The following is a 12,938-nucleotide window of genomic DNA, read 5'->3' as shown; positions in this document are numbered from 1 at the left end:
TAGCTCAGCACTGGTGGAAACGGACTTAGTTAACCTATGTTTTTATATGGAAGGATGCGTGCTATGGATGGCGTCCCTACTATTGATACATGGCATAGGTACCTACTCGAGCTGCGCATTTTCCTCGCACAGTTACACAGCTTAGTATCAATGGAAACGGTCACATAGTTTCACAGCTAGTACTCGTCTCATCTTTCTTCTTTCATCTTCGTAGCATAGCTACATAGTACAATTTACAAACACATTGACCTACTCCTGTTTAACAATTTATCTGAATGTTCGACTTTATTGCATGGAAATAAGGTTTGAAAATGTAACTAAGAGGTTTTAATATTTACGGACAGCTCCTTGTGCGAGGCGAGAGGGAGTTTTGAGTCTATGTTACCAAGCCTAGCATTGAAATTATTAGTACCTACCTAGGCGCCTTAAAGACGGTATAGTTCGTTAAAACAAGATGAAAATCTTTACGTCTGATGACTAGGCAATCTAGACATGTCTAGACTATTAGAGCTCTATTTTATTGTAACAATACAGTTGTAGGGCCAGAAGAGTAAGTATTGTGTCGATTAGTAATACTAGAACAAACACTATGGTTTGATTTAGTCGCCAATACCTAACCAAACATTTATTCCTGAGAAATACAACCCGGGTCTTTTCAAGGTCAGAGTGAATAGGTATTTTATAAATCTGTGTGCTCCATCTTTGGCCACATCTTCACTTCGCCGTCCTGGCAGTAACCGCAGTAAACGCAGACTTTTTAACTTAAAAAAAAGACTACCTAGAAGCCTAAAAGATACCAGGTAAGAGACCTTACATAAATCTGTAGGTACTATTTTTAACTAATGTGACTTGTAAAGGGTTAAAAATAGTATCAATATCAACGTAAACTACCAAGAATAACAATTGACAAACGTCAAAATGTTCAAATTTAGAACATTAACTAGTTCGAGTTAAGTTCGACTAATTTGCCGCGCTGCTAATTTTAGGCGTTCCGCATTTAAATAATTTACTACGAATGGCGCCAAAATAAACCTCAGTTGTTTATGCTCGGTTATAGGAGTTGTGTTTAGTTAGAAATGTAAAATAGGAATGAGTGGGAAGTTTGCATTATTCCCGCATGATGTATGGTCAGCCGCAAACCGCGTAACATGCTTGCCATCTATCAGTTATGCGTGAATGACAGATTGCTCGCGTGTTTCGTAAAGGCGCCAAATGTAGATTTAATAGGAATTTCATCGTTAATGTCTTTGTTTTTCCGCGTTTTTATTCGAAAATAATATGGAGGGAATACAATATTGTACCTATGTAATGAAATATTATGTAGTTCTAATTGCCTTTGTTTTTGAGACAGGTTTTTTTTGTAGGGGAATATCATCCAATGACTTCTCCCGCCTTGGGCGAGGCAAGAAAGAGTGTCAGACTCTTACTGACTTAAATTGAGACATAGGTCCCTATCTATCTACCTACTCAGCAAAAGTTTACGAAATAACTTCAGTAAATAGGTAAATATGGACTAAAAAGTAATTTTATAAAATTAAACATCGTTATTAAAATTTCCACGTCACTTCCAGTAATTAAATCCTTTCTACAAACTTGAATAGATTGCTGGCAGCACCAACACATTTTTTAAAATAGGAAGACAAAATAAAAAAACTAAGTTACTTTGATTCACGCCTCGCTGACAGATGCTATGCCGGCTATGCAAGGCTCTCCACAGATAAAACATAAAATTAATGGAATTCATTAGAAGCAGCGGGTTTCTGGCACCAATGCAATTATATTATAATTCATCTACCTCATTGGTGCAATTTGTTGATAAATTTAATTAACGATCTGTTAAATATCGTTTGTATTCATCATTTCATTTAAATATTAATTGGAAACGTAGTTTTTGTTTACATAGCTTGGCAATAAAACAGTAGGTATGGCCTACTTGTGAAATAAGTAACTGACTGAAGCTTTATAATTATAAAGCATTTAGTTTTGTAGAAAAAACATGAATATTTAACAGCCTCCAGTTACCTATGTAGGTACGGGGCCCACAAAGTGCGTAAGCAAAAATTATAAATTAGTCAAAAATTTCAATCAGTTCCTTCAAAAGTTGGCAGCAATTTTAGGGAAATCGTCATAATAAGGCCTCCCAAACATGGTTCCCTCTTTGACGCATGAGAGACACGGTGGGTAAAGTCAATGGATGATTTTCCCCCCTAAAAAACAATGAAAATAGGGCCCCCAAACTATTTTTTTACGCGGCCATGCCACTCCACTGCATTATGTGCAGTCTACACGTCACAATAGTCACTTATGTGAATACAAAGTAGAAATCAGTTGGTTTATCAAAACCAATAAGATAATTACCTTATTAAGATAACAGTTGTTTTCATAATTGAATGACGTAGGTAAAGTACTTCTATACCCTTAGTACAAGTTTGCTAGGTAATTGAAACGACAAAGCGATTGGTTTGTTTTTTTGAGCTGGCCAATCAGACCGCCGAACGCGCTGTCGTTTCGATTATAATGTAGTTTCGATTAAAGCAAACTCGGACTAAGGGTATTGCATATAAAAGTAAAATAAATAAATAAAGGGCGCTATGGCGCGAGAACTTAGAAAAAAAAATCGGTTTTTTTTAATAATGTTTGTTTTCTCTTGAAAAAAATATTGTTATTTGATAAAAAGTTGGTGCCAATTTGTTGTTGCATTTTGACAAATAAAACTTTTTAAGGTATACGACACCCGCAAAAACCAAATGACAAAATGTACCTATCCTACTATACCGACACTCCACGTATCCTACTTTACAAACAAGCCCCAAACGACCAGATGCACCACAAAATTAATAACAGCAATAATCTCATTAGCTGCACCTATTTGTCACTGGCGGGCACAGACAGTTGATCAATGGTCCTCTAACGCCACTCAGACAAATGAACCATGGACTGGAGATCTTAATCAGATGGTAAACGCACCCTGGAATGATGCATGGGAGCGTGCATTGGTATATTAAGTAGGTTAGTTATCTTTATTGAACATTGTATTCTTTTGTTCTTATTATTTTTAGCTGTTAATTTTTTTGGTATAAGTACCTACATCGAGTAGACGTAAATAGACGAGCAGACAAATCACCTCATGGTAAGCAATCGCCGCCGCCCATGGACACCAGTAACACCAGAGGCGTTATAAGTGCTTTAGGGATTTAGGAATTTAAGGGTAAACCGGGGATTGGGATCGGGGTATTTGGTCCTCTTGTAACTTCACTCACACAACGCAAGCGTTGTTTCACGTCGGTTTTCTGTGAGGCCGTGGTATTACTCCGGTCGAGCCGGCCCATTCGTGGTGAAGCATGGCTCTCACATACTTAAATCATGTAGTACCTAGATGTCATGTATTTTTTTATTTAAGTGTTATTATGTAAATAACTAAGTAAACTACCTATGAAGTACCTACACTAAAAACTAGTTAGACGTGTGATCGCAAAGGCGACTGCCGATCAAGGGATAGGTATTAAGTTTTGGGTTCGATGCCCGGGTTGGTAAATAACCTACTGCCCAGTTTTACGGGTTTTAGAAATGATTTGCGTAATTAAGTACCTAATTCTACAGAATAAATAGTATAATAATACTAGGTACGTACAAAAGTCGAAGTACGAAGTTCGGTATGGTGTTAGCCAGAATAAGGTCACTTGGTTATTGCCAATTAAACGGGAGTTATAGACATAGGAATTTAATTTGGTATAGTGAGAAGAAAATGTACATAGGTTTATAATATACCAAATATACGAATTGTTTCTTTAATTTTTTACAATATGTCAGTGCTGCCATCTTGTGCGGTGACCAAAAACTGTTTGAAATTGAATAAAAAGTTGAGACGTAATAAAAGATTACTAAAATGTAAGAAACAAAGCCGATGTACGGTATATTTCTTTTAGTAGGGGAGGGTACTCGTTTTCAAATAATGATATTTGAGGATACAATTAATACATTTTTTTGCCCAACTTTTGTAATCACAAGTAACGACATCTTTTGTAATTACACCTAAAATTCTTATGGGCTTTACTACCGCCATCTACCGATGCTGCTTTGTAGCTATTTGTGACACGTAATTTTGTTCAAATGTCACCGCGATCGCAACGCTATTGGTAGTTATTGTGGCAGCGAGACAATTCGACCAATGATAGAGATAATAATTTTGGATATGGTACAAACATATCAAATTGTCGACAGAATCAACTTCTGAACAAACTTCGTTTTCGATCTCGTGTTTCTACTGTGCAAGTTCACGATAACAAAGTGCATTTTTATGTGTTGTGCATTGTAAAATGACCTAAATTGTGATTAGTGAAACTTATTAGTGGTGAATGATAAAACAAAACAAAAAGCATAACGTGAAAAGCGATATGATACTCTCCTTGGCAGTGTTCTAAGATTGTGTTCGTATCGCGAAGTTTCATAATAGTGTCCACGATAAAAACCGAAATGTCTACAAAGCCAGCTAATCAGAAAAGGAGGTATGTTGTTGTAATTAATTTGGTGATTAGTATAACATAACCTATGAATAGAGATCAATGGAATGTTCTTATGTATGATTTCTAAATTTTCCTGGTGCTGGATTGCCAAGTGTCACCAGAAGCATTGAACTTTCTCTTCATTATTTGACTATTTACCAGATTATATCATGCTCAGGAGTTAAGTCGACCTCGCGGAGACAATTTATAGGTCCTAAACAACTTATGGTAATAGGGTTGTCGACACAGGTACCGTAACGGGATTCCTCACCACCTATTTAAGAATTCTTAACAAAAATTGTTTGTGTTATACTTTTATTCAACATTTCCTGGCTCGTTATTTGAAGGTTAGTGATAAAAGCTGACTTTGTTGTAAACAAAATCATGTTGATAACACTTATTGTGGGCTAATTTCCCATTGTCATATTTATCTCTTAAAAGGGAGGCAGTGACTAAAATGATAACGATTTGGTAGTCCTAAAATGTTGCATTATAAGTCTTAAAAAAATATGAGTAATAAATATTTTGGTCTAGCAACACAACATGCACAAAAAGATATTGGCAGAATTACCTAATTAATTGTACACCTTGATTGATGGCCAATGCAACTGTTACTCAATATAAATATCAACATGAGCTTCTTAAAACTGGTTAAATATTGATTCTCTTTACTAAAAACTTTTTTGACAATTTTCTATGGAAATCACATTGCATCATCATTCAGTTTGCTGAGATTACATTGAGTCTGTGATAAAATTTCATTTTCACATTGTTGTCAGGGAAAGTTTGTGTAGATTTATTATCATTTTATCAATAACATTATGATGAATGACATGTCATATCCAGATACAATAGAATAAATAAAAGGTTTACATTATTTATGACATTTAAGTAATAAAAATATGAATCAGAATTTATGCACCTGTCATAATTAGGTAAATAAGTTGGTAACACTGATCATTAATTTAGGTATTTGACTAATGATGTAACAGTACATTGTACTGTTCACATTAGTAAACAATTAATTTTTCTATAAGTTAGGTTTTACTTGTAGAGAATCCTCCCGTTCCACTAACACAAGAATGACCTCAAAAAGCATAAAATTGAAATCAATCTCTTTGTTTGTCCTTCTATATAAGTCACCTAGATTTTGGGTAGCAAGACTAGGTGATTAGGGAGAATGGTAGTCTTTTCTTACCAAAACCTCTCCATTGGTCAGCATCAGGGTCAATAAAGGGTACCGGGTCCTCTGTAAAGACCATTTCCAGAGCCTGAAAACTACCCTTACTAATGTAGGGGTCATTTACATGGCATGTTAAACTAAACTATATATACCTAATTTCCATCTTTATCCTTTAAGCTACACTAAGTGATGTAACTGTGTATTAAAATGTCAATATGTAGAGGTAAACATTTGACTCATAAGTTAGGTCTTTAAGAGGTAAATTTATAGGTTCAATTTGTCACCTAAGTCTGTCATAGTGTCTATCTCCTTATTCTCCCGATTCTCCTTAAATTCCTAACCTTCTTAAAGACTGGCAATGCACTTGTAACACCTCTGGTGTTTCGGGTGTTAATGAGCAGAGACGATTGCTTACTATCAGGTGATCCGTCAGCTCGTTTACCGGCTTATAACAAAAAAGACTATATCTATATTTAACAAAAAGTAAAAGTTATTAGAGTATTCATTTATGAGATATAACTACCTAAATAGTTACTGTCTTTGTGTCTTTGTTACTCAAACTGACATAATATTGTCTGTGAATAAGTCATTAAAGTAATGCTATTGACACACCATTAAGTATTATAGGTACTTCTCATTGTTTAATTATCTAATTAACATTAGTAAAACTTCATTGAAATAAAAACTGTCTCGGTAAACAGCCTAAATGCTTTTTGTCCCCCAGTATATTTCCTTCGACACCCAAATTAATAAGGTCATTGACACAGTCAACCGAATAATCTTATTAAAAAAAAATCTCACATCACACTGACATGTGTAAATAACTAAAGATCAATTAGGCTCAAATTTTTTATTCTAATTCTCGATAACTACCAAATACTCTTTATTTGAACTAACTATGATGTCTATCCAAATAGGTACTTACCTAATTATTCTACAAATTGTTTAAACATATATTGCACAAAGCGTCCATTCAGTTTCCTCATGCTTACTAAGAAATAAGAAATAAATCTAGGCTTCTCAGTTCTTAGTATTAAAGTTAAAAGCTCTTTGTTTTACTTTAGTAATAAACATTTAAAGTATTGATAACATTTCAGATCAATTACTCTTTTCTCAGAATCTTAAGACTTTTAAGAGATAATAAATAACTATGTGTTTTATTAAAAAGAAAATGATAACCAAGTATCTATCTGCTAGTTAATTTTCTTTGTCTCGATACCAAAATGTTTTTGTTTTAGTTACTACTTCATGGAACTCAAAGTGATAAAATATTTAAAAGTATGTACTTTAAGCAGGTAGTTGTACAAATGATGTTTTAACATTTTCTATCCTGTTATGTTAATTCATAAAGTTCATAAAACCCAGCCGTTTTAAACTTGCGTTGCGACATAAAACATAAACTTAGGCGCCATAGTTATTGCGTTCAATTATTTTATTAACTAGTTAGTTACTATCATTTTCGTAGCTTCGCAAGGCGTTTCGTCAATGCGTAAAGATTTTTTTTTGATAATATTGTGAATCGTTAGTTATAGAAAGAACTAAGTTTAGTTTGACACACGTTTTTATACTTATTGTTATAGGTATGTAATTTCTATATCAGAACCAGAAACCACAATCATTAACAATGCACCTTTCCACTACTGATCAATGAGTCCACATAAAACACCCGCAGGAAGAATAGGGGTGGTGGTCAAATTCGATTCTATCGCCACCATACGGCTGCATTATACAAGTAACTACTAAAAAACAGATATTAACGAAAGGAATATTTCGCATGATTGCTAACTATGTTATTTGGCCTCGCATAATAATTGCTACGTCGCGTCGCGTCGTACTTTGTACCTCTAGATACAGCCATACAAAATTAGCAAACGCAACTGCCAAGTACAAGATTCACGTTCTTGAAGCCCTTTCTTAGGCTTTTCTGGCAACCTTAACCGTATTGGATGTAACAGACTTCTTCTCTTGTTTTTATGAGGATACCCAACACCGATAGCTTCATGGTCAACAGTACCTCTACCATGAGTTTACAACAACTGTGTCGATACTCGATAGAGAAGGCGTAATTTTTTTGTAGTTCCTTTAAACAGAGAGTAGTGGAAGTAATTTTTTTGGGACGATCATGGCAAATTTTAATTTTATAGGTAACCGGTAGAGGCGTTGTAAAATTGGACATACAAAAATTTTACGTCGACGCTATCGACTATCGACAAATACTATTGCTTCAAACTCATGGTAGAGGTACAGGAAGACTATCCTAGTGACATCTCACATGAGTTAGGAAGTCTAGATTTTCCTCAACCGTTACCACCACAGGTCTAGATAGCCAATCTTGATTTGATTGTCGAGCACTGTTCATCCTGTTTCCCCCTCCTGTCATCCAACCGTTGAGTGATCATTCGCAATTACCAATGCTGCAGGAAAAATGGAGGCCAAAGCCTATTATGCATGTCCTACGTTTATAGATTTCTTTAATAGTGAAGAAATTAATTATGTGGACTTCAAACTAGCGCCAGCCCTTATAAATTTATTCGCTGGTGTCTCCTATAGGTACCAATATAATTGAAATTCTCTGCGTCCTGTTAAATTTTCGCATTTTAATTGATAGAACCTACCTTCATTCATTGCAATCTATGCCCAGCAGCCCAGGCCACGATTACCAATTCGTTACTTTTTAGTTAGTTACGTACGATGTAATAATACATTGTAGGTAAATACTAAATTACTAATGGGCCATAAATCATAATACCCATTTAGAAAGTACTTAACATACATTTTTACTTTAGCCTCCATCCAAATTCAATTTAAGTTCCTCTCATAATTTCAAATCACTTTGATCCACTTGAATCTTTTTGCATTAACGCTGTTTACTGCTTTTTTCTGAAGATTAAGTTTTACGATCCAAAACACTTCAGCTTTCAGGCTCGATGGTGTAGTAATAAAAACTAATGAGTATGGAATCGTTTAGAGCCAGTTTTAAGGTTTAGACTCTCGTATCTCTATAACTAGTTAAAATGTAACTAGTTCATATAATTAATTATCTGTTTACATCATGAAAAGGCACTGTATACATAACTGATTGAAAAAATCACCAGTACGGGATTAGTGTGAGATAGCATAAATTACGATATATTTTATCTCCATATTTACCTATAGAATTGGGACGCATATTCGAGAAAATCGTCAAAATTCCACCCAGGGCAAGCCATGGGTTACTTAACCTACTTCTTGATGAAGCTCACTATTTATTTATTCGATCATAGAATGGATCATATTCATGGAACATTACAGTTAATGGGAAAACCGTGTGCGTTTGTTAGTTACCTACTTCCAGTTTCAGCTTTAAATTTTTCCAGAAGCTTTGTAGTTAACTAATTAAATACATAACTAACCAGTTTCCGACAGCTTCATATTTCCGGCTTCCGACAGTAATATAATGTCGTTAATGTAAACAATTTGCATATTGAACAGATAAAGCTAAACTTCAGCGGTTTTTGACGCATGTAGGCTTCATGCCTATGGCTTAATGACGTCATCAATATGACATGGAGAAGCTATTGATAGCCTTGTTTTTACTTTTCCTGCCTTGAGCGAGCCGAGAAGGAGTGTCAGACTCTTACTGACTAAAAACCACCTGTTCCTACTCCTGCTTTTCGAGCCGGAGCCCCGGTAAACCCGCTAGGTATTCCGCAGTTCCGGACCTATTGATAGACTAGGTAGTACTAATATGCACCTAAGAAGTCTAAGTTTAGGCATCCAAATGTTTCAATAATGAAAATCAAAAAGTACCCATTTACCTATAAGGAAAAATAAATTAGCCGCATCTACCTACATTTAAGTAGTTATTAAAATTATTTAGAAACGTGCGGTCATAATACTTACTTATGCTAAGCTAATAATTAAAATATATTTGTACTTAAAACCTTGAATGAAAACACCGCCAAAAGGTTTTGAGTTTGAGGAAGAAAGTTAACAAAATGCAATATTCTCTCGCACACTTGAAGACTGGATTGGACAATTTCGTAGAATATTTGCTTGCCGACATAACAACTGACGTTCGGTTTGTAAACTGGCCGGCTAACTTTCGATTTGTTGAGTCAAAGTCAATTTGTACGAAAAAAGATAAATTCAATTTTCGGTGAAATACTCCGTTTTTAGGTCATCGTATTGCTGTTATGTATGTTTGGGTTGTTTCTATGTCGGTATCCGCAATTATCTCATAAACGGAATGATAAAGAACTTACTAGTTAATTGTGTATGTATGAAATTAGTTTTTTTACTGAATTTTCTGGAGTTATTGAGGTTTATGTAAGCAAAATTTGCGAAAATGAAGTTACGGACGTTACGACTGATGCCGACCAAGAGCTGCGGCTCGAAAAGCAAGATGTGGTGGTTTTTAGTCAGTAAGAGTCTGATACACCCTAGAAGTCACAAAAAAAGAATGGTCATTATGTATTGCCATATATTTCAACTAACTACCTACAATACATGTCAGTATTTAACTGCTACTTCATGGAGATTACTTTTATTAAAAAAATCACAAAAACAACTTAAAGTGCGTAAGCGCTTCATTATTCTAAGATTTATTATTTATCTGTGAAATGGGTGTGTCCGTCAAATGGTATTTGACTCAGGGGTCAATAGTATTTGAATATATCGTCACAACTACGCACAGACAATTCGAGGAACGATTGAACATTAATTGCAAGCAAAATATGGCGCCGTGGAACAGGTAAATCCCTTGCACCCGACTATTGCTGGCTTCATTAATATTTTAAACTTATTTTGTGTGGTTTTACTTTGAAACTCAAACGGATGCAAGAAATATTTCGATCGATACTAAAATAGTTAGGAGTATTCCGTTGTGGAACAAACAAGAGCATTTATAAAACCTTCAGTTGGTTTTTATTCGTTTGTTTACATGTTATCGTAGTTATGTTACGTCATGAACTATTTAGTTCAAATGATTCAGTAATGTGTTAACTTTTCAAAAGTAAAATTTTACTATCAGCCCCTATGTTTTGTTTAATTTGAATAACTAACGAAATCGCAGGTTTCCAGTTTTTTTTATATTTTTAGTCCTACTTTAAAAGACGTAGGTTGAGACCCGTTTGATATTTTAAATTTAAATTGAATCTAAGTGATATGCATTAGGATGGGATCCACTTATCCAGATTAACTATTATAGTATTCCTATGTGATGCAATACTCGCAAAGAATGTGAAAAATACATTAACTAACTAACTATTGCTATTTCTAGTAGTTTTGGAAGTAAATAGATACAATACCTATTTAAGTAAAAAGAAGATACAAAAAGAGCTATTTAGTGTAACTACCAAACTATTAACAATTCTATCCAAACTGTTTCTTATTTTGCATAAGAAACACTGGATGATTCATCGGTCTAAACGAAAACGTAGTTATTGAAGAAGCGTGATAAATTGATGGTCAATAACTATTCGTTGATGCTGTACATAACAACTCGAGAAGAGGTCTTTGACTGGCCTCGGTTTTTGACATTTGTACTAACTAATGAAAAAAAAATTGTTTACACTGTTGTTACTAAAAAAATGTTTGAATAAAAAGCAGCTTCGTTGATCTGAGTATAACTATAACATACGCTAAGAATAAATCATAGTATCATTCGGTGTATAAAGAATCACAGTCATGGGGTTTGGTTTTATTCCTGGTGTTTGGCGGATAGAAATGTAATGGCATACGCACATGGGACCCATAACATAATTGGTGAAATTTAGGCTAATTCTGCTGACGCCTACGGGGTACAGACGCCGACGTTCTTTAAAAAAATGTTATCATTAATCTGTGATTGTTCACACAATACATACTCTTTATAAATCCTGACATGAATCAAATAGCCTAAATTTAACTGCATAGTTGGTGTGGTGGCTGGACAGCCGGCTGTAGCGGGTTCGATCGATTACCGCACGGAGTAACTAACTCTTTGTGCTTCTTCAATTCTCCACAAATTGTTGTTCCGGATCTGGGTGTCATCGTACTCAAAGACTTTTAGATTAGTGTGCCAAGCCGCAAAACGTCTTTATATCAGCAATAAAATAAAATCAGCTGATGACAAAATAAAGACAACTTGGAAAATTATACAAAATGAGACTGGTAGGAAAAAAATACATAATTCAGAAATTAAATTAAGATCTGAAATTGGACAAATTTCTTCAAAATGTGATGTAGCACAGGAATTTGAAAATTTTTTTACTAATATTCCTATTAAAATTACTAGAGATTTAAATTCTTCAGCTACACTCTCAGCTAGTTTGCTTAAAAAAAATGTAAAATCATGTCAACATGACTTTATTTTTCAATATACGAATCCTCTAGAGATCGTAAAGGTCTTTAAAGAAATTAAAATAAAATCAACTGAAGATCTTTGGGGACTATCAGTGAAAGTCTGCAAAACAATTATTCAAACTATAGCGCCCTATCTGGCTATGATTTTTAATAAAAGTATAGATGACGGTATTTTTCCTGACCTTATGAAATATAGCAAGGTTATCCCACTATTTAAAAGCGGTGAAACCACAGAACCTAATAATTATAGGCCTGTATCTATTTTGCCGGTCCTTAGCAAAGTGTTTGAAAAGTTGATACTGTCTCAGATGCTTCATCATTTTAATAAAAACTCCATCTTCCACCATCAGCAGTATGGTTTCACTAAAGGTCGTTGTACAACTGACGCCGGTGTTACTTTAATGAAAGAAATATTTGGTGCCTGGGAGGAAGCACAGGATGCCATAGGTGTTTTTTGTGACCTCTCAAAAGCATTTGATTGCGTTGACCACGAGACACTTTTGCTGAAATTAAATCATTACGGGATTAGAAACACTGCCCTCCGTCTATTGAAATCATATCTAGGAGATAGGCAGCTAAAAGTTCATATTAACGGTGTTAATTCACAAGGGTCTGAGATAAAAATGGGCGTTCCTCAAGGTTCAATATTGGGTCCTTTCCTCTTTTTAGTGTACATAAACGATTTGCCACTCATATTCGAAAATGAACCAAAAATGGTTCTGTCTGCAGATAATACATCACTGATTTTTAAAATAGGTCGACGTACGAATAATTTTGACGACGTGAACAGCTCCATTCTTCGAGTCTATGAGTGGTTTACTATTAATAACTTGGCGCTTAATGAGAGAAAAACCAAATGTATTAAATTTTGCTTGCCAAACGTACAAAATAACGAATGTTATGTTGCTTTGAACGGACAAAAGTTGGAA

The 12,938-nt window shown here is 34.6% G+C and overlaps 1 protein-coding gene across 3 annotated transcripts in view; it reads left to right on the top strand.

Annotated features, from left to right (window-relative positions):
• Nucleotides 1–4,185: 4,185 nt before the first annotated feature.
• Nucleotides 4,186–12,938, top strand: part of LOC118275745 (hypoxia-inducible factor 1-alpha) — a 104,523-nt gene continuing 95,770 nt past the window's right edge. Inside the window, exon 1 of one of the 3 annotated variants that reach the window (XM_050695372.1) lies at nucleotides 4,186–4,505. In XM_050695372.1, the coding sequence (XP_050551329.1) occupies nucleotides 4,474–4,505 (32 nt within the window). In that variant the 5' untranslated portion in view covers nucleotides 4,186–4,473. The remainder of the gene's footprint in view (nucleotides 4,506–12,938) is intronic. The other 2 variants (XM_050695371.1, XM_050695373.1) reach the window with 2 other exon arrangements.

The sequence above is a fragment of the Spodoptera frugiperda genome, chromosome 8 (assembly GCF_023101765.2).
Source record: "Spodoptera frugiperda isolate SF20-4 chromosome 8, AGI-APGP_CSIRO_Sfru_2.0, whole genome shotgun sequence".
Taxonomy (NCBI): Eukaryota; Metazoa; Arthropoda; class Insecta; order Lepidoptera; family Noctuidae; genus Spodoptera; species Spodoptera frugiperda.
This window is presented reverse-complemented; position numbering and strand designations above follow the sequence as displayed.